This window comes from Prinia subflava, chromosome 2 (assembly GCF_021018805.1).
Source record: "Prinia subflava isolate CZ2003 ecotype Zambia chromosome 2, Cam_Psub_1.2, whole genome shotgun sequence".
In the NCBI taxonomy this organism is placed as follows: domain Eukaryota; kingdom Metazoa; phylum Chordata; class Aves; order Passeriformes; family Cisticolidae; genus Prinia; species Prinia subflava.
In genome coordinates this window covers 34,215,782-34,235,602 of record NC_086248.1, presented here as the reverse complement: position 1 = coordinate 34,235,602, position 19,821 = coordinate 34,215,782, and the positions used below count along the sequence as shown (strand labels likewise).

Genomic DNA, 19,821 nt, shown 5'->3' with positions numbered 1-19,821 from the left:
TGCTTTGAACAAATCACGCTTTTCTTACAGTGCTTTGGGAAGATGGTAAACCAGGATAAAGTGATGAGAGAAAAGCAGAAATTGTATCTCAGTGCTTGGGGCTTGTGGAATATTTTATCCACCACAGCACAGTAAAAGCTAAGACACTCCTGTGTAGAGGAGCACTGTGTCTGTAACAGTCTGAACATGTAATCCTGTCCAAAAGTAGCCCAAGTCAGAGCCACTTAACACCAACATCATCCAGTTGTAGTCTTATTCACCGGGTACTAACCTGGATCCAGCGTGAACACAGGTGAGTGACTGCCAGCACCAGAGAGGGTGAAGTCACATCTTGATTTTGAACTAAGTCCTACTTTTAAGTCCTGTTCCGTGTACTCAGATGGTTTATCAGCACTAACTAGGGTTTCAATGCATCTTTCCAGATCGCAGAAGAAGCCTACAGGAAAAACACTGCCTCCGTCTACCCTCAGCCCAAGGACCTGGAAGCCTTCATCCGCTCTCAGGTGTACAGTACCGAGTACAACAGCTTCGTGGCTGACTCCTACGCCTGGCCCGAGGAGGCCATGAAAGTCAAACTGTAAATAGTTAATGAAGAATGAACAAATCACTGCAGTTAAAAAGAATTAAAATATTAAGGTTATTTCTGCCTAGGAAGCCTAAGAATAGCTAATTTTTTAAGATGCAGAAAACTTTTTCTAATTCACAGTAGTTGGTTAGAAACTCAGATTGAGAGACCATCAATTATACATCAGAAAATAAAAATTAATCTGAGAAATATATTTGTGTTTGGTTATTTTGATTGTTATTTTAACTGAGATATCCTACAGTACAGTTTGACAGATCTTTTTGAAAAAAGTGGTTGTATCTTGAGTCAAGAATTTTGTCACAAACATCAATGGGAACTTAAGCAGATAAATGGACACTTAAAAATGCATTTGATGTTTTATCCATTACAGTCACAGTGTAATTTGCATAATCTGTGAACCTATTATTTTAAAAAAATCCCAAACTTTAAACAACCATAAGGTTAGAATATTTTATTCCAGAGAAAATCCTTACTGGTCACTCTTGTGTGGAGTTATGAAACGAAAATTTTCGGAAAGAACCAAACCTGCAGAATCTTTTGTTCAACATCTAATTAGAACATTTTAACTTTACTAACAATAACATTTACCATTAGTAAAATTTAACATAAATTAAGGTAATGTCCTGTTTAAGACGAAGGATTTCATTCCCTCACCAAGATAACCACTGCTCTGATCCATTGCAAATGTTTGGCCTAATTTTTTGAACTCTGTGTTCTTGACAAAAAGGGAGTATCAAAATGCCAGGAATAGACTTTGAGGTATTATAAGTTGTTAAATAATTAACACTCCAAGAAAAATGTAATATATTTTGTGGATGGTTCTGGAAACAAAGGTTACTTGAACATTTTTTCTACTATCTGTTTCTCTGCAATCTTTATTAGAGATATTATCTATAGATAACCAAATATTATTTGTCTAGCTCTGTCACAGCTGCAGATCTCACGTCCCAAATTCAGAAATAGAGATTCTTTCTCTCTCACTGCCTAATGGGAACATGTCAACATTTTTGCCTCACTGTGCTTTTGGCAGAAGTTATCACACAAACAGTACACTTTACCACAGTGAAGGAAAATCAAGCAACCAGAAACACTCTGCATTCAATGCCATCCTCTGCATTTCAATGTATTGCTATTTGTGAGAAGGGTATTAATACATTTCCTCGTGTTTCATTTGAAATAAAATTATATCTGTTATTGATATTGTCATCAGCTGAGTGTGCTGACACAGTCTTTGAAGAGCTGCTGTTGAGCTCCTGGGTGTTGGAGTCAATCCGCCAGACCTCTGCAGCCAGCAGTGAGTCTGCCTTTATTGCTGGGTACCCATTTTCACCTAAGGCACTCAGGCACAGAGGGTGGTGGGCTCGTGGTCCTTCAAAGCACAGCTGCTGGGGACTCTGCAGTAGTGTTCTTCAACTACATACTGCATTGATGACCTTTAAATATGAGCATGCACTACAAACTGGAACACTCACTATCCACATCCACGCTCAGCACACTCCCCTGCAGGCAAACGCTGCCTAATGAACCATCAACAGCATTGCCTCTTACAGCTGCTGGAAAATTCTCTGACATAGAAAGGATTCTTCCAGTTATTTGTATTTTTATGTCATATTAAATATATATAGGGTTTTTTTCCTATTTTCTGTATTTTACATGTATTTCCTTATGTAATGTAGAGGGCAAAACTAAACTTTGTCTCATCTAACCCATTTTCATTTCCAAGGTGTTTGGCCTAACAGGGTAAACATAAAATGCCATGAATTGAAGAGATGGAAAATTAACATAACCAGACAGACACTTTGCTGTATGACATCCTTGTCTGTAAATTGAAGAGACATGGATCTGATGGATGAATCACTCGGTAGGTGAGGATGGTTGGCTGCAAAGAGCTGCAGGCAATGGCTCCATGTCCAGGTGTAGACCAGTGACAGTGACGTTCCTCAGGGGTGGCATTAACGCTGTTGTGGGTGACACGGGCAGTGGGACCCCCTGCACCCTCAGCAGGTGTGCTGGTGGCACCAAGCAGCAGTCGACACACTGGAGGGAAGGGGAGTTATCTGGAGAGGTGGGTCTGTGCAAGCCTCGTGGTGTTCAAGGCCAAGTGCAAGATCCTGCCCCTGGGTCGGGGCAATCCCAGGCACAAACAGACCCGGTGGAGAATGGACTGAGAGCAGCTCTGAGGAGAGGGACAAGAAGCTCAACATGAGCCAGTGATGTGCTCTTGAAACCAAGAAAGCCAACTGTATTCCAGGCTGCATCAAAAGCAGCATGACCAGAGGGAGGTGATTCTCACCTTCTGCTCCCCTTTTGTGAGACCTCAAATGCACCACTGCATCCAGCTCTGGGACCTGAACATAAAAGGAACATGAACATGAAGTCCAGAGGGCCACAAAAAATAATCAGATGGCTGGAGCAGCTCTCCTATGACAACTGGCTGAGAGAATTGGGATTGTTCAGCCTGGAGAAGAAAAGGCTTAGGCAAGACCTTATGGCATTTTTTAGTAGCTGAAAGGAGCCTACAAGAAGGCAGGAAAGGGACTTCTTTACAAGCGCTTGTAGTGACAGGACAAGGGGGGAATGTTTTAAACTGAAAGACAGTAGGCTGAGATGAGATGGGAAGCAATTCACACATCACAGTACAGATGAAGAGACAGAAGTGTATAATTCCTAACCCTGGAATGTTTATCACCTTGCAAGTGCTCTGAGGCATGGCCAGTTTAGAGTCTTAGAAAATCAGTGAACACGTCTCAAAAATACGTGGCAGTCAAGCACGAAAGCTGAGATTAACTATTTGAACCATTCACCTCACATGTTAAAGTTTCCCTTTTCATAGTAGCTGTAAGACAAAATATTTCAGTGTTAGCAACAATTCTGGTTCTCCAGAATTAGAACTCTTTATAAACAGTTTCAATTGTCTGAAAGTTTGCCTTCAACACCAAATAAAATTTGAAAAATGTGTCCACTTTGATGCTGTTTCAGGAATTCTAGAAACTGGCCAAGATCCATGTGATAGTCATTCCTCAGGCCATAATCACCATGTGCCTGAAACTGCAGGTCTTCAAAACTGTGAAAGAGACGAATGCTATCAATGCTTCCCTCCGTTTCTACATTCTCCACGTGCTTGCATGAAATGTGCTTCCAGCTGGGATACCTAATAACACGCCAGAACTCGTCACAGTGTTCTCGGAGTCCCTCCACACAGATGACACCAGGTTTCCCAGTCAGGCAGAAGCCAGTCAGATTTAACTTCCTGGCACAGTCAAAGATCTTTTTCCTCAGTTCCTGCCTGTATATGTGATGACTGTAGATCCACATGCGATGCAGCACCTCCCTAACCCTGACCTCTTTAGAAGCATGCTCAGAGGAGGCCTCACCATTCTCCAAGAAAGGCAGGCTGTTGTCCTTCACCCACTGCACAGCCTCACACACACACAGATCCCCTGAGCCCAGGGAGCTGATGTGAGACGCCAGCTGAGTGTTGAGCTGCAGCTGCTGCTGTCTGTGCAGAGCATCTGATCTGGCAAAGAGCTGGGGAGCCACCTGAGGGTACGTATGAGGAAGGAGAACCTGCAATTCCACCTTTACCTTAAAAACAAAAGATACACACACACACACATAGAGAAAATTAATTCTGCAGCTACTGAAGACACGCTAGATTCTTCTTCCCTGTCAGAGGCAGAACATGAGGAGATGTAATCCAGATTGCAGCATCCTACTGACTGGAATTATTCCCACTTCCCTTCTGTCCCAATAACCTGTTCTTTTGTCTGTTCCTTTTCTTCTGTTGCATCATGCTGTCACTTTCACAACACTTCCCATGTTATCCAGGCAGCTTCTGTGCTGTTCACAGAACTAATGCTGTGGCCTGGGAGAAGGTACACGGTTACCCTCCACAGATATTTCTAGCTCAGTGTTGCTACAGCAAAGAACTGTTGGAGTCAAGGGTTTTTGAGAATCTCAGCCCTTACCAAATGCACATGACTAATGAACTCAGCCCAGCTGCTGGAAAAAAAGGCCAAGAGTTACATGAAATGGTGTTTGTACCTGCTGTACATGGAGACACGTAGCAGAAGTGTTGCAAATACCTGATCTTAAAGGTTGCTTCCAACCCAAACCATTCAGGATTCTGTGCATTACCATTATTTTAAGCAAGTATTCACTGAAAAGAGGAATCAGGATTGTAGAGGATGAAAAGATTGATTTATGTTTCAGGTCAGGGAGATCTCTAGATTATCTTATCTGATCTCTTATGAACATTGGGCTGTTGAATTTCTCTTGATTATTCCTACACTGCCTTCAAACAGAGCACCACAGTTCTTTGGCAGCTGAACACTGCCTCTGGTCCAAGAGCAGGAAAGGATTTATGTGTCCCCAGTGCTTCACGCTCCTGTAGACTATTAAGGGGTACTCATTACAGTGTACAATCATATGATTAGTCCTGCAGAGAGAAGTGAATCATGAAATGACTAATTATCTTTCCAAGTTCCTTGACAATCTGCTGTGGAAAAAAACCCACTACTCCTACATAAGCCCTCCCTACATAGTTCATAAAACAACTCTCTGAAGGTTGGTGAAAGGGTGCATTTTAGAAAGATACCTAAGCTGGTACCTAAAGTTTAAAAAAAATCATGAGGCCATCTCATTACCCAATCAATTGTTCTATCTTTGATTACCTTCGTTCCATAGAAGATGGCTTTTAGGCTGAGTTTGTCTGTTCTCTGTTTCTACTCACTGCATTAGTATGCACTCAGACCTGTGTTCTCTGTGCAAGTATTCACATCAATCAGCTCAATCCTTTTCTTCAATCAGTAAACTTCAATCAGTTGTAACTCCTTACACTGCACGCGTTTGGTTTCTCTGCTCATAGGCTGGAGTTGGTTTTGTGTTCTTGTGACTCCTCGTAATTGCATTCTGCCATTTGGGGCTGTTTTTACATTATTGTATCTCTAACGCAGATGTTAGCAGCAGCCGAGATTTTCTGTTACTCTTGGCTTTTCAAACAAACATGCGGTGGCTTTTTTACCCCCTTCTTTCCGGGCAGAGTTTCCAAGTGTGTGTGGAATGAGTAAAGACACCACCACCATGAACGAGTCTCCTTGGCAGCTCTCACCTTCGCCTCCCCGACATCGAGCGCGATGCGGTATTCCAGCTGCGGGGGCAGGGCTCCGTCAGCATTCCTCAGGTAGCGCTGGATGCTGGGCACGGCATCCGCATCCACGCTGAACTCCCCTCTTTTGGGAAACATCGAAAGCAGCATTTCCACTTCCAGCAGCTGCAGCTCCAGGCATTCTTTTACCGTGACAGCCATTGCAATACCCTCCACGTACATCTGGAAACAGAGGGCTGGAGTCAAACCCTGGGGTTACCACATGGTTCAGCACCACAAGGAGGCCCCGATTCTTTAAGGGCAGAATTTGGTTAACACGGCTGGCACAGCGCTCAGCAGCCGGGCCCTCACGGGCAGGGGCGGTCAGCAGGAGCTTTGCGGGCCCTGCAGGGCTCAGGGATGGAAAAGAGCACGGGATGGAGCCCGCGTTGATGTGCGTGGGCAGTAACACATTCATTATTTGTGTTATTTATCAGCAGACACACCCCGTGTTGTCTGGGTTCAACCCCAGCCGGCAGCCAAGCCCCTCAGAGCCGCCTCCCCAGCCCGCGGGAACGGGGGAGACTCGGAAGGGCAAAAGGCAGAAAATTCACTGCCAGAGATAAGGACAGTTCCACAGGGAAAGCAAAAGCCGCGCACACAAGCAAAGCAAGGAATGAATTCACTTCTTCCCAGGGGTGTTCCGCCATCCCCAGGAGAGCAAGGCACCACCACACCTAACAGTGATTTGGGAAGGCAAACGCCATCATTGCAAATGTCCTCCCTTTCCTCCTTCTTCCCCCCGTATAAACTGAGCATGATGTTCCATGGTCTGGAATGTCCCTTTGGTCAGCTGGGGTTGCCTGTCCCGGCTGTGTCTCCTCCCAAGCACCCCCAGCCCCCTCCCAGCCTGGCAGTACAAAAATCAGGACAGGCCTTGGCTCTGTGCAAGCCCTGCTCAGCAACAGCAAAAACATCTCCGCATCATCAGCACTGTGTTCAGCACAAATCGGAAACACAGCCCCGTACCAGCTACTGTGAAGAAGACTGACTCTGCCCCGGCCCAAAGCACCGCACTGTAGGGGGGGCAGCTCTGTGACCCGAGCGCGCTGTCAGAGGCGCCGTGCGGGCCGCCTGTCACGGCCAGCCCGCCCCGCTCCCGCTGCCGCCACGGCCGCGCGTTCCGCCGGACGCTCCCGGGAGGGGCGGGGCGGCGCCTGCGCGGCAGCGCCTCCGGGCGGGGGCGCGGCCCGGGCGCCACGCGGCGGTCGCTGCCCCGCCCACCCCTCAGCCATTGGTCGGTCCCGCCCCGAGTGGGCGGGGCCGCGCCGGCTCCGTGCGGGGCGCGCGGCGGCGGCGGCTCCGGCGGGACCGCGTCCCGCCCATCCCATCGCGCCCGTCCCGTTCCACCCATCCCGTTCCACCCATCCCGTTCCACCCATCCCGTCCCATCCCGTCCCGTCCCGCCCCAGCCGGTGCGGTCGGCCGTCATCGCCGGGGGTCCCGAGGGAAGCAGCCCTGCAGGGGGGTGCGTGTCCGGCTGGCCCCGCCCGTTCGGCCTGGTGTCCGTCTGCCGGTCCGCACGGAGCCGCCGCCCGGGGGCAACATCCCGGGGACACCGCTGGGGCTTCCCTGCCAGCGCCCGGTGAGGCAGGACACGCTGCTTTTGAGCTCGGGAATCAGTGCGTGCAGCCGCGGCCGGGCGCTCTGAGCGGCTGATGTCACGGCGAGAAACGGGAGGCTCCGCTGCGGGAATTTGTTAGGCTCCCTGGATAAGCCGGCTGGGACCTGTGGCTCTCCCCGCCTCGTCCCTGTGTGATCTGCTTGTACCTGATCACGCCGTATTTATCCGGTGCTCTCCTTCCCTGGTACTGGTCCCCGCTGCAGTCCCGTCGGGGATTGACGGCGGCGCTTTAAGGCACCCGCAGCCCTCAGAACGTGGCACTGGTCACAGCGCCCTGTCTCCTCTCCCTTCCATCGGTGCCGCTTCCTTCCTAGGAATGGATTCCGAGGCCCTTAGGAAGTACTCGGCCCTGCACCCCAGGCCTGCCGGGCTGGCCCTGCAGTATGGCACCGCGGGGTTCCGCTCCAGGGCCGAGCAGCTGGATCACGTCGTGTTCCGCATGGGGCTGCTGGCAGCGCTCCGGTCCAGGGCCGTGGCGGCGACCATCGGCGTCATGGTCACGGCGTCTCACAACCCGGAGGTAAGGACTGCCCTTCCCTCAAACGTGTGGCCGGTTCGGCGGCATGCCGTGCAGTGTTTCGGTAGAAGGGTGGAAAGATGTGATCAAATTGTTGGAATCAAAGCTCGTCATAGCACTGAGAGACCTGATCCTGAAGACACTTGGACTGCTTAAAGCGTTTGGCCTGCATCCTGTCAATCTAAAGTTATTTTTCCCCCGAATACAGGAGTGGGGTTTTTTCGCATGTGGAAATGGTGTCACATAGGAAACATTTCATGTAACTTTCTAATGTTGGGAAGCTAGGAGTAACCTTGAGAAGAACCCTTGAGTAAAGTCTGTAAGTTTTAAAAATATGCAAATGCAGCAATTACAAATCAGGCATTTAGACTTTCATTGCTGTGGATGGATCATTGAAGGGTATTAGAATCTTCCTTTATGTAATTTTAATGTCAAAATAATTTCATACCAAAATTGTAAGGGAGAAAGAGTTGGTTACCCAAATGCCTATTATAGAGCTTCTTTGGGAGCTTGGTGGAGGTTTCAATAAACAGCTAAGCTGTTGCATCCCAGAAGTTCTCCACCTTTAAAGAAGCAATGTGACTGAACCATGTGTTGTCTGTCTTCAAGGAGGTTTTATTAGTTCCCCACTTTAGGCTTACTAATTTTTGTTCTTTTGTTTTTCTGCTAAGGAAGATAATGGTGTAAAGCTGGTTGATCCTCTTGGAGAAATGCTGCACCCTTCCTGGGAAGAGTATGCCACACAACTAGCAAATGCAGAGGAGCAAGAATTGGAGAAAGTGATAACTGACATCTGCCAAAAAGCAGCAGTGAACCTGCACAAAGATGCCTCGGTTTTTATTGGTAGAGACACCAGGTAATGACAGAAGGCTGTAGATATATCCTGCTCTTATGGAAGTACCAGTGCTGTCTTCAGGGGAATTGTGTGGGTACTGTGTGATGTCCATCTGTGTCCAGGACTTTACATGTGTTTGCAATCCCTGGGGGTGTTGGCTTTCAAACCTTATTGGGAATTGCCTACAACAGAGAAAGGTTTGGATTTCTTCAAAGTGAGTCTAAATCTTCTGGCAGGAAGCTTGTAGAGTCTTCCACATGTGCTTCCTTCCCAAGTCCAAGATAAATACCTTTGCCAAGGTTATCAGCTGTACTTGTTGTTTTCCAGGCCAAGCAGCAAGAAGCTGTCCCAGTCAGTTATAGATGGTATCCAGGTTCTTGGTGGTCAGTACCATGGTAGGTTTTACACTTCTGCAATTCGAATCTCACTTCAAATTTATGTAAATGTGACTCCTTTATGGTGCCCTAAAGCAACAGCCCAGACACATTTCCATCCTTGCTTGTAATAATCTTTTTTCAAGGTGTTTGTATGGCTTTAATGCAAGGCAGGGCAGGGGAAGGTTACGTTTTCATTAGACAACTTGAAAAATTTCATATGTGTTTCCTGTAGTGCATTTGTCTGTTTAATGTACAAGGTATAAGCAACAATTAATTTGCAATTCCATTCTGAATATTGTTCCTTTTATTTCACACTAGATTATGGTCTGGTGACGACACCTCAGCTCCACTACATGGTCTGCTGTCAAAACACCCAAGGGCAGTATGGGAAAGCAACACTGCAAGGTTATTATGAAAAACTGTCCAAAGCTTTCATGAAACTGATAGAACAGGTGAATAGTAGGTGTTGTCTTCCTCATGCAAATGTGCAAAATTAATCTCTTCTGTTTGTTAATCTGTTTGGTCCTGAAGTTTCTAACTCAGCATGCTACAGATGTTGTTTCTCTCAGGTAACAGTTCACTTTGCCCCTTTTTCCCTTGCACTAAGTCTCACTGCTCCAGAGAGAGTCAGAGGCACCTGAAGATCGACTGTGCCAATGGAATAGGAGCCCTGAAATTATCAGAAATGAAGCCCTACTTTCCACAAGAGGTGTTAATTCACATATATAATGATGGGACCAAGGAGAAACTCAATCACTTATGTGGTGCAGATTTTGTGAAAGTTCACCAGAAACCACCTGGAGGTATGTAGTCAGTAATTTTATGTTGCTTTACCTCCTCTGCAGGGTCTGGCAAGGGTCCACATCCTTGGGTAAGTGGAGCTCCCTGTTTCTTACTAAGTAACTGCATGAATGGTTCTCCTTGTGCCATGGAAAGAGGCAAAAGCGTGGCCAGGTTTGGCACATCTCTCTGTTAGTGTGAACTGCTTGGAGGAGCACAGGATCTCTCTGAGTGGTTGAAGTATTTTTGACAGTCTCTTCTGAATGTTAAGCTGGCAGAGTCCAAAGATCAATCAGGCCTGGCTTAGTGTTATTTATTTTACTCTCCTTTGTATGATGAAGAAACACTTTTCCGGGTTCCTGCTGAAGGGCTGGGTTAATTAACAGCTTGGTGCCAGCAGCCTGACTCATTGACATAAAACAGTGAGGAAATGATTTCAATCAATTTTCTGAGAACTGTATAAAAGAAAACCCCTGAACTGGGAGAGCAGGCAGGATTGGATAGGACATTATTTGAGGCTAAATTGAGTTCTCCATTGGACAGCTGCCCTTGCACTGCAACTGCTGGCCAAATATGAACACCAAGATGTGGTGTTGCTTCCCCTTCCCACGCTGGTTGTGTACTGGAGAAATGCAGTGCTGGGAGCAGCACAGTGGCAGTACCTGCTGGGGATGGGTGCCTGTGCCTCATGTCTGGATCCTGGCTTTAACTGTGCCTGAGTCATTTGTATGCAGACCTGTGCTCTGGAAAGAAAATGTGTCTTCCTAATCACTCACTGAAATAAATTACCTGATTTTGTTTCTTTTCCTGTCTTTAACTTGCATTTGTAACTCTGTGCTCTAGGGCTGGACATGAAACCCAATGAGAAATGCTGCTCATTTGATGGTGATGCAGATAGAATTGTATATTATTATAAGGACACTGCTGGCCATTTTCACCTGATCGATGGAGATAAAATAGCAACTTTAATTAGTATCTTCCTAAAAGAACTTCTTGCCAAGGTAACTCTAACATACGAAATGAATGCTGGCATTTTAATTAGTAAGGTATAAAATAGTCTAAGGAAGCTGTGTTGCTTGGTATGTGGTCTCTCTACTTCTACCTAAAGTGAACCAGCTTTAAAAAGAGGCCAGTCCTGTACCTCACTGCTGTAGCCAAAAAGGGGTGTGGAAAATCTGAGCTTGAAGAGCTGCTTCAGCCACACCCAAGAAAAATCAATATGGGATGTACAAAGACTTGAACAGAATTCATGTTTTAAATACACAGAAGTTCTCAGTGAACTAGTGCCTCCCTCTGGTACCCAGGAGTTTTAATTGTACATTTAACAGTTCTGATTATCTTTCCATTTATTCATTTTGTTTGGCTGTGTGCGTTTTGGACAATAAAACTTGGCTTATTGGTTTACTCAGGTGAACCAGGACTTCAAGATGGCAGTGGTACAAACTGCTTATGCCAATGGGAATTCAACACGCTACCTCCAGGAAACACTGAAGGTATTCTCCATGTTTTTTCTAGGTAGTTTAATTTTTTTATTTTAAAAGTAAATGCCACTGTAATGTGATTGCTAGAAAAATTAATATCAAGCAAAAATAAATTACTCTTTCAAACCTCCAGTAGTGGTTAAATTCTTGGTGGCAAAGGAGACGCAAGAGAGCAGAGCATAAGAAGTTCTAGTCAGCTTTTATAAATTTAAAAAATGTTAAATGAAATCCCTTGGTACTTAGACAAACTGAGGACTTTATAGCTTTGCAACCAAGTGAGTCAGTAAAGGCTCCTTGATACTTTGAGACTGATTGTTTCATTTTCTGCAGCAAGCTAAATTTTCAGGAATTGAGAGATGGTGTTATTTCTGTTTGTATGTGAATCTAGTGTGTTCCCTGAAGCTATGAACTAAATTGCATTTTTCTAGGTTTGGAGTTTATTTCTTTTCTTATTTAATTAGCCTTTTTTACACATGAATAAATGAAATCTTTTTTAATTGGGTCTGCAGAAATAGTGGAGCATTTTAGCTCTGGGGCTCAGTGGCCATGAACCATGGGTTAGTTTTCAACAGTCCTTCCAGGTTGGTGCTCAGCTCCAGCCTGCTAAGGAGAGTCTAACCTTGTTGTCATTCTCTGCACACCCTTGGGCTGCAGGTACCTGTGCACTGTGTCAAAACAGGAGTGAAACACTTGCATCACAAGGCCCAGGAGTTTGATGTGGGTGTTTACTTTGAGGCAAATGGACATGGCACAGTAAGTACGAGCATGTAATCCATATGATCAGCCACTATGTGCAAAATTTTAGCTAAAGTACCTGGAGAAGGAAGTCTTTTCACTCTCTGTTTAGTTTTATAAACCAGGCTTTTTCTCCTTATTTCAAAATAGACTTGTTTACTCCTTCTATCCCAGCTCCTCTGTGCTTTATGGGGGCATGGGAATTCATGGTAGCAAACATTAATGATGGCTATTTGGGCTTAGTTGGTAAAAGTTTTGTCCTCACTACTGCATGTATCCTGGTTTTGTCTTGACAAGCTCTCATCTTTTTCTTCTAGGTACTGTTTAGTAAAGCTGCTGAAACTAAAATACGACAGCTGGTAAAAGAGGAGAAAGATGATGAAAAAAGAGAAGCAGCAAAGATGCTTGAAAACATGATTGACCTGATTAATCAGGTAAAAACTGAAAGAACTGAACCATGGTGTTGGCAGGGTTAGCCCGTGAGCTGCTGTCAGGCTGCTGCTGGGGCCTGCTGGAAGCTCCCTGATGAAGCCCTGCCTCCCAGTGTTCCCTGGCGCAGTGTTTTCCCTCCCTGTTGGCAGACCGTGGGCGATGCTGTCTCGGACATGCTGGTTGTCGAAGCCATCCTGGCTCTGAAGGGTCTGAGCGTGCAGCAGTGGGACGCTCTCTACGCCGACCTTCCCAACCGGCTGCTCAAGGTCCAGGTCAGTTACCAGCCACGCTGGCTCAGGCTACCGCAGCCTCTGGGGGCCCTGCTCACAGCACCTTTTGCCTGCACACATCTTGATAAGCTTTATTTTGAAGCTGAAACAGACCATAGAGGGGCAGAAATAGGCCAAAGAAGATGGGGAAAAACCCAGAGGAGGAACAAGAATTTTACTTGGACTAAAACAGAAATATGACTTTAAAAAAGATGAAATAATAGCCAACTATGTTAAACGGAAAAACATGACCAAAAGTCTTCAAATTCTAACTTAAGAAGAAATTCCCACTTTCAAATTAGAAAAATCCTGTTTTTCTAAGGCCTCTGCCAGCTGGGCAGCTGGATTCTTCTTGCTGTGCCACTTTGTATAACTTGAATGTTCAAGCCTGTATCCTTTCCAGCATTCAAAGAGCTTGAGCAGAAGGTGCCATGTGGCAGCATTCTGTTAGACACAGTAAAGAAGCTCTGGGCTCTTAATGAACTGGAGAAAACAATTTAAGTTTCTGATCTACTGGGAGAAGCTGTAGCTTCATTTCAAGCTGACCAAGAAGGCACGTTCAGAACTGACCCTTTTTTTACACTGAGCAGCTGAGGCTTCTCAAGACTTGGTTAACAGATGCTGCAGGGATCCTATGGACCCAAGTGTTGGAGTAGCCCTTTATGAGCTCCCAAGCAGAACTCTTCTCCAGGCAGCTCAACACAGCCAGCCCTGAATTTCTGTCTTACCCTGTTTCTGATGCCACAGGTGGCAGACAGGCGCGTTATCGACACGACGGACGCAGAAAGGCGAGCGCTGACGCCCCCAGGGCTGCAGGAGAAAATTGATGCCCTTGTAAAGAAGTACAGACTGTCCCGGGCGTTTGTCCGTCCGTCAGGAACAGAGGATGTCGTCAGAATCTATGCTGAAGCAGACACACAGGTCAGAGCTTGACTCATTTATCAGTGGCCTTGTTCACTTTAAACAATCTTGTGCCTAGCAGAGGGATGAAGGAAGTCTGCTTCCAGACTTGTCATTTAATCATGCTTAACAAATGCTAAATTTGGAAAAAAGACTGTGATCACAAAAAGTCACTTTGGATTTTCTTTTATTTAGAAAAGTAATGTTTAATGTTCTCAATGTTTATCTTCAAAAGGAAAATATAAATGTTTATAAAGGCAGATTTAATACCAGATGATTTTGAAAAGACAACCAGCCTTCTGAGAGCTCAGGGTTAAGAAGAAAATTACCAAGGCAGCCCTTAATGACACAATTTCTTAAGAGGCAAAATAGAAAAAAATTCTGGCTGCTGTTAAGTTAGTCCAGATCAGAACTTAAAAGGTGAAACAAAAGCAGTGGGCTTTGCTCTCCCCACTTCACATGCTCCTACCTGCTGCTCTCTGCCAGCATGATGGCAGTGGCTGATGGAGCAATACAGGGAACACAGCACTTGCAGGAAAATTCTTGCCTTAATATCCCATATTTGCTCTATCCTTCTCATGCTGACAGCAGCATAACTACTTTTTTCAACATTCCACAGGAGAATGCAGATGCACTCGCCCATGAAGTGAGCCTGGCTGTCTTCCACCTCGCTGGTGGAAAAGGAGCACCACCCCAGCCTATATAATGAGTGGCAGTTAAAGCACACAACTTCTCTTACCTTTTAATACTACTTTTTTTACCATGTGCTGCTGTGCACAAAGCCAGTCCTTCCTGGGAGTAGCAAGGATTGATCAGAACTGAGTATAATGTTACTCTGCTTATTCTTAACCTCTTTTAGCAACTTACCTCTTAATGAGATGCTCTTGCTGTTGAGTGTTCCGCTCCCCAAGTTTGTCTAACTTATTGACAAACCGTGGCCCTGTCCAGAAGGAATTCTGCCCCTCCCTGCCCCAGCTTAGTTCATTGTCACATTGTGCCTGAAATCCAGTTCTCACAGCTCAGAGCACTGGCCATGGCTGCATGACCGGAGCTCTGCTGTGACTGTGCTCACAGTGGCTGCTGCAGAATCATCATCCCCACCTTCCCCCAGTAGCCCAATCATCTGTGGGCAAACAGAGTAAAACAGAGGCTGTCACTAGGCTTCAGATTCAGTTCACCTCATTTTGAGGGGGAAACAATGTAATGAAAAAGAATATTTGCAAATAATAATCTATTATTGCAATATTATCTTCATTAGAAACTTTATGACATTATTTAGAAAGTGATTTGCAGTAATAGTATTTATAATCACACTTAAGGGAAGGGACAGAGACAGGTTTGTCTTCTGTGCCCTTAAACTGCTCCCCAGCACCACAGAGGGGCTGGGCCAACAGGATGCAATGTTTTAAACACACCAAGTATCCTCCTTGGCATACTTTCATTCAGGGTGTCTACCTCTGACAAACAGTTCGTGCTAGTCCTGCATTAAGTCCTGCCAAAACAGCATTTTACAGGTTATTAAACAAGCACAAGTTCCAATAGATTAAAAAAAAAAGGGATAAAAATAAACTGGAAACAAATTGAAAAAATGTGCACCTTGTATTTTTTTTTTCATTTCTTTAAAGACAGAACTCAAGACAACAAAACATTTACTGTAAATAGTAGGCACTATAATCAATATGAGCCACCAATATTTAAACTTGATTCAGGCCACATCCAGAACTTCTCTTATTTACAAGTATTTAACTTAAATACAACATTAAGTATTTCATTACATACAAAATAAGAAAAGAATACTATACAACTGGGAAAGATACAGTATTTCATTTAGATAGTTACACTACATATAGCTGAGTAGTATCAGTTTGGTTCATGATTTTATGACACCTTCAAGAAAATCCTTCTCAACCATTTCTTCTATCTTCTGTCTTGCTTTGCTGGAGAAGGTCTTGAGGTTCTCCATTTTTATGTCCTTACTTGGAAAACAGTTGGGGTAAAGGACAGGGCTCCCTGAGTGTCCAACACATCTGCTTGTGACTTTGCTGTTAAAAACTTGGCTGAGTACATTGAAGAAAGGCAAGAGCTGCTCAATGCTGCGAACGGTGTAGATGGTTAATAGCAAGTGACCTGGTTCCCAGCTTAGTGTTTTCCCTGAGCCATCCTCCTCCGGGTTTTTCTGAAATACAGAGACATGGGAAATAATACAGACAAACCAGGAAAAACACAGGTGAAAACGAAAGACTAATGTATAACACAGCACTTTTCTAAAGTCCAAAAATATCTGTCCTATCTCCATGACACACCAATACTGAAGTGTAGCTTCCAAAGCGGATCCTGTGCTCCTCCTCACCATGCCCTGCAGCAGCAGTGTCGGCAGTGTACAGGTGGCAGTCAGCTGATGCTAATGGAAGAGCTGCAGGGGACATTCGAGTCCAACACCTCTGCCCAGGGCTGTCCCAAAGCAAGGCAGCCCTCACCATGCAGCCCTGTGCTGCTGCTCCCAGCAGCAGCCTGTGGGCAACACAAATGGCCCAGGCTGGTGACAGCTGGAAGTTGTGAGCTACTTCAGCTGCTTCCTAAAGCAGGCTCCCCTCTGGTAACACAGACACACTTCACCAGCTGGTACTGCCAGCATCAGTGACAATAAACCCCAGAGGAGGTTAAAATAGATACAAAGCATTTTCACTTTGCAGCTTGAGTTCAGAGTTTTTGGGAAGAGCAAAAAGCAGTGCTATTCCTAGTATCACAAAGGACATCTATCTATCTGTCTATCTATCTATCTATCTATCTATCTATCTATCTATCTATCTATCTATCTATCTATCTATCTATCTATCTATCTATCACATTAGATACATATGTATCTAACACACATGGACATTCTGAGAAACACCTGAAGTTGTTCTCAAAGGAAAATGGCTCAGTTACTCCTTGTGTATTCTCAGAAGAACTCAGTTATTATGCTCCTTCTATTTCATGGGTGGAGAAACTTAAAAGGAAAGAATTTCAGGAACCCCACAAGCAAAGGCAGCAGTCACACACCAGATGCTCACCAGCAGCAGCATGCTGCTGTAATCCTGCTTAGGGCTGCCTTGAATATCTGCATTGAAATACCCAAGGACCAACATCCAGGTTCTTACACAGTTCTTCCCTATTTCCTTCATCTCTGAGTCAAAGGCCATACTCAAATCTAGACAGTAAGGACCTATCACTGCTAGAAACCCCTTGTTTGTACTGTTACTGACAAACAAGTACAGAGAGCTTCTACCATGAAGTAGAATTCCAGCAGTGCTGGATTTTATTCTGCAAGGAAAGAGAAAAGAAGCACAAAGGCCTCATCAAGAAGAGCCACCTGAGGATCCACCCCTGTCCCACCTGTGTCACCCTGCTCTGGTAGTACCTGTGGCTGAAGCAGGGGCTCCACTTGGTAATGAAAGAAGAGTGAAGGAGAAAGGACAGCAGTGGGAGCAGAGTATAAGGTAAGGATCACTGATTGCACAGCCTTTAAACAAATGGATTTTTTTCAAGACATGATACTTGAACAAATGCAGGTTTTGCCCTTTAAATGAGGCAACTGTCCTGCAGTTGAGAAGCCTGCAGGGCACCCATTTTGCAAACCCCAATTAGGTTTAAATTCAGTATGAATGTATCTGGTGCCTTGGCTCCCTGCCACAGGAGATCACTATTTTAACTCAAGTCTTCTGAAAAGAAAAGCTCACACCAAACCACAGCACAGGGAAGACTAAAGTTCCAACACAAAAGGAGTTGTTGATGCTTCCTTTTTTAAATAAAGCTCCTAATTTTTAAGAGTTTCTCCTTAAAAAGCTTCTCATTGTATACACAGAGGAGAAGTTTCTTCCATACATTTTCTGTACCATGCTTAGCATTACCCAGTGGTGAGCAGGATGTGCCCCCAGCACACAGCAAGTGCCAGTGCCCCACACCAACGAACCCGATGGGGTGCATGTGCAAATTCCAACTCTGAGCAATGAAATACAACCTGTCCAAGCCATTTCCTCAAGCCAGTAATGGCTAAGCAAACACCACTAATTCCATAGATGCCTAAAACAACAGTTAACTTGATGGAGACCAACCAGGGATTGTCTGTTTCGCATCTGCAGTTTGACAAAAAATATTTTACGATTTAATTTTACAATGATTTGCCATCATAATTCTTAGAACTAACATCAGCTTTTTGTAATCTATTTTGTACAGGAAATCAACTGACTTTTCCTTTTTTTAAAATTAAAGTTATCTATAAAAATAAGGGTTCTTATACCTCAAATTCTCTCAGCTTTGTTCTATAACAAATCTGATCTCTTAGTTCTTACTGAATGCTAAATAGTGCCCAGGGTCTTAAGGTGATGGAATTATTATGGCAAGCTTGTTTCACAACTCAAGCATCAAAGGCCACCCTCACCTGATGCTTGGCCATCTCCATTCCCTCCAAAACCACCGTCTTAAAGTCCTCCTGTTTGTCCTGTGGAAGGAAAGAGAACTTTCAGACTGCATTTCATAGATGAAAAGAATACTCTGCCATGAAGGCCGTGCAGTTGCTTGGTTGGGTGCTGTGCTTAGCTAGAAAAATCACCCGCCCCGACAAGTCTGTGATCCAGAAATGGCAGACTCAAGCTAGCATGGCCAAGACACTACTAGACAAAACCAGGACTGCCAGTTTGTGTCTCTGTTTATTTCCAGCACTGCTGAGGGAGGTTTTTAAGCACATTTCCCTCAGACAACAGAGCTTGAGCAACACCATACTATGTGAATCTAAACATGAGTCAGACTGCCCTGAAGGAAAATAAGGATCCACTCCATTTTTCTGTTCTTTTCTAAGAAAACCCCACAGCTATATGTAATAATATTCTCCTCTGCATAAAGAAGAAATGGCCTGAAGTCAGTATTCATTATCTCATGTTTATCTCATCATCATACACCTACCTATGGTTCAGTGTGCAACTGCTGCCATGACTAAGGGGTTCCAGAAATTCCAGGAAATTTTCTGAATTCTTGAAGCATACTGTAGGAGTCCTGACTTCAGGCATCTTTCTCAGCATACAGTACTTACCAGCAGCATGTATATTTATAAATAATACATGATATATAAATTCATGCACAGAGATTACTTCAAGTGTGAAAAATTTCTAACAGATACTACATTGAACACCAGGGTTAGAGGTTATGCCTGAGGAGCAAGCAGTTAAAACTCATTACTCCTTTATACATGCAAGAAGAGAAATTTAGTGTTATCTTCATGGTTCAAAAATGATAAAATACAAAATGCAGATATGCTTCAGGTACTAGTTTTATCCCCCGTAATTATGAGCCTTGCTTCAATAGTTCAGATCTGCCTGCAACTGAGTTATCCTTAAATTTAATGTAGCCACTTGTATCTCAGCTAGTACTGCCTTTACTCATTGAAGACATAAGATACTGTAAATGCTGTGGCTACAGCAAGCTGCCAGTCTTACAGCCCTGACAAAGACATCTGTACAGAAAGAAACCTGAGAATAAAACTTCAAAACTTTCTATTATATGGCTTTGCACTTCCTCCCTGCTTCCCTGGCTCACCCATCAACATTTCCTAGTGAACTGCCTGTCCAAGAGGGCTCGGTCCTCACAGCAGGAGCAGCAAAATATCTGACAGCAATGTTCTTACTTAGTGGCAGCAGAAGGGATCTCCGTGGGACAGAGCTTGGACAGCTTCCATTCAGCTTCCATCAACAGGCCTTCAACCCCACAAACTGGGGATTAATACATCCCATGCACCAACATAATGACAACCCTCATCCTGCTCCCACTCCACAAATTGTGCAGCCACGATTTCCCCAGAACTATTTCTACTGATCTCTGCTTTCTGCTCATCACAGTCCCAGGCTCTGCTCAGTCTCAACACTCTTAGTTCTGTCATGTTTAGGAATGCAACAGGTTTTTAAATATTTGATTGTTATTAAAAAACTGGTTTTCTACTTCAAGAAGCAGACAGTCAGACTAGTATCTACATATATGACTGGCTATCTGAAAGTGATTTTATGTTAAAATATATTAGGTAATGAAGCATATTTTACTTTTCAATTAAATAATACTTTTAATTTAGAAATCCAAAGTCAGTCATCATAACCACTTTGTTCATAGCAGA

The 19,821-nt window shown here is 44.6% G+C and overlaps 4 protein-coding genes across 9 annotated transcripts in view; 2 read left to right on the top strand and 2 right to left on the bottom strand.

Annotated features, from left to right (window-relative positions):
• The window catches only part of ME1 (malic enzyme 1), a 153,740-nt gene extending 152,961 nt beyond the window's left edge, over positions 1-779 (top strand). For both annotated transcript variants that reach the window (XM_063389542.1, XM_063389543.1), the window contains exon 14: positions 423-779. In XM_063389542.1, the coding sequence (XP_063245612.1) occupies positions 423-581 (159 nt within the window). In that variant the 3' untranslated portion in view covers positions 582-779. The remainder of the gene's footprint in view (positions 1-422) is intronic.
• A 154-nt stretch (positions 780-933) lies between these two features.
• On the bottom strand, positions 934-7,664 carry RWDD2A (RWD domain containing 2A). 2 transcript variants are annotated; one of them, XM_063389549.1, is made up of 3 exons: positions 7,503-7,664; positions 5,697-5,915; positions 934-4,171 (listed from the first exon to the last, which is right to left on the bottom strand). In XM_063389549.1, exons 2-3 carry the CDS (start codon positions 5,913-5,915, stop codon positions 3,494-3,496), a joined length of 897 nt encoding a protein of 298 aa, XP_063245619.1. In that variant the 5' UTR covers positions 7,503-7,664; the 3' UTR covers positions 934-3,493. The 2 variants fall into 2 exon arrangements, with proteins under 2 accessions (XP_063245619.1, XP_063245620.1); XM_063389550.1 differs by lacking the exon at positions 7,503-7,664 and adding an exon at positions 6,702-6,842.
• On the top strand, positions 7,031-15,250 carry PGM3 (phosphoglucomutase 3). 4 transcript variants are annotated; one of them, XM_063389546.1, is made up of 13 exons: positions 7,031-7,200; positions 7,671-7,876; positions 8,545-8,729; positions 9,036-9,103; positions 9,404-9,537; positions 9,693-9,888; positions 10,709-10,866; positions 11,275-11,358; positions 12,001-12,099; positions 12,399-12,515; positions 12,663-12,785; positions 13,530-13,703; positions 14,302-15,250. In XM_063389546.1, the coding sequence occupies exons 2-13, from the start codon at positions 7,673-7,675 to the stop codon at positions 14,386-14,388; spliced, it is 1,629 nt and encodes a 542-aa protein (XP_063245616.1). In that variant the 5' UTR covers positions 7,031-7,200; positions 7,671-7,672; the 3' UTR covers positions 14,389-15,250. The 4 variants fall into 4 exon arrangements, with proteins under 4 accessions (XP_063245616.1, XP_063245615.1, XP_063245614.1 ...); XM_063389545.1 differs by having other exon boundaries at positions 7,031-7,317; positions 14,302-15,249; XM_063389544.1 differs by having other exon boundaries at positions 7,031-7,398; positions 14,302-15,247.
• Positions 15,251-15,262: 12 nt separating this feature from the next.
• The window catches only part of DOP1A (DOP1 leucine zipper like protein A), a 68,129-nt gene continuing 63,570 nt past the window's right edge, over positions 15,263-19,821 (bottom strand). Inside the window, exons 37-38 of the mRNA XM_063389551.1 lie at positions 18,103-18,162; positions 15,263-15,858 (exon numbers count right to left, since the gene is read on the bottom strand). Of these exons, the coding sequence (XP_063245621.1) occupies positions 15,553-15,858; positions 18,103-18,162 (366 nt within the window). The 3' untranslated portion in view covers positions 15,263-15,552. The remainder of the gene's footprint in view (positions 15,859-18,102; positions 18,163-19,821) is intronic.

Bases quoted from the DNA above. Each gene is read 5' to 3' on its own strand.
- RWDD2A (XM_063389549.1), bottom strand. From the start codon at position 5,915: ATGTACGTGGAGGGTATTGCAATGGCTGTCACGGTAAAAGAATGCCTG. The intron at 4,172-5,696 runs GTGAGAGCTGCC...TTTGTTTTTAAG, and splicing joins TCGATGTCGGGGAGGCGAAG to GTAAAGGTGGAATTGCAGGT.
- PGM3 (XM_063389546.1), top strand. From the start codon at position 7,673: ATGGATTCCGAGGCCCTTAGGAAGTACTCGGCCCTGCACCCCAGGCCT. The intron at 12,100-12,398 runs GTAAGTACGAGC...TTTTTCTTCTAG, and splicing joins AGGCAAATGGACATGGCACA to GTACTGTTTAGTAAAGCTGC. The intron at 12,786-13,529 runs GTCAGTTACCAG...CTGATGCCACAG, and splicing joins ACCGGCTGCTCAAGGTCCAG to GTGGCAGACAGGCGCGTTAT.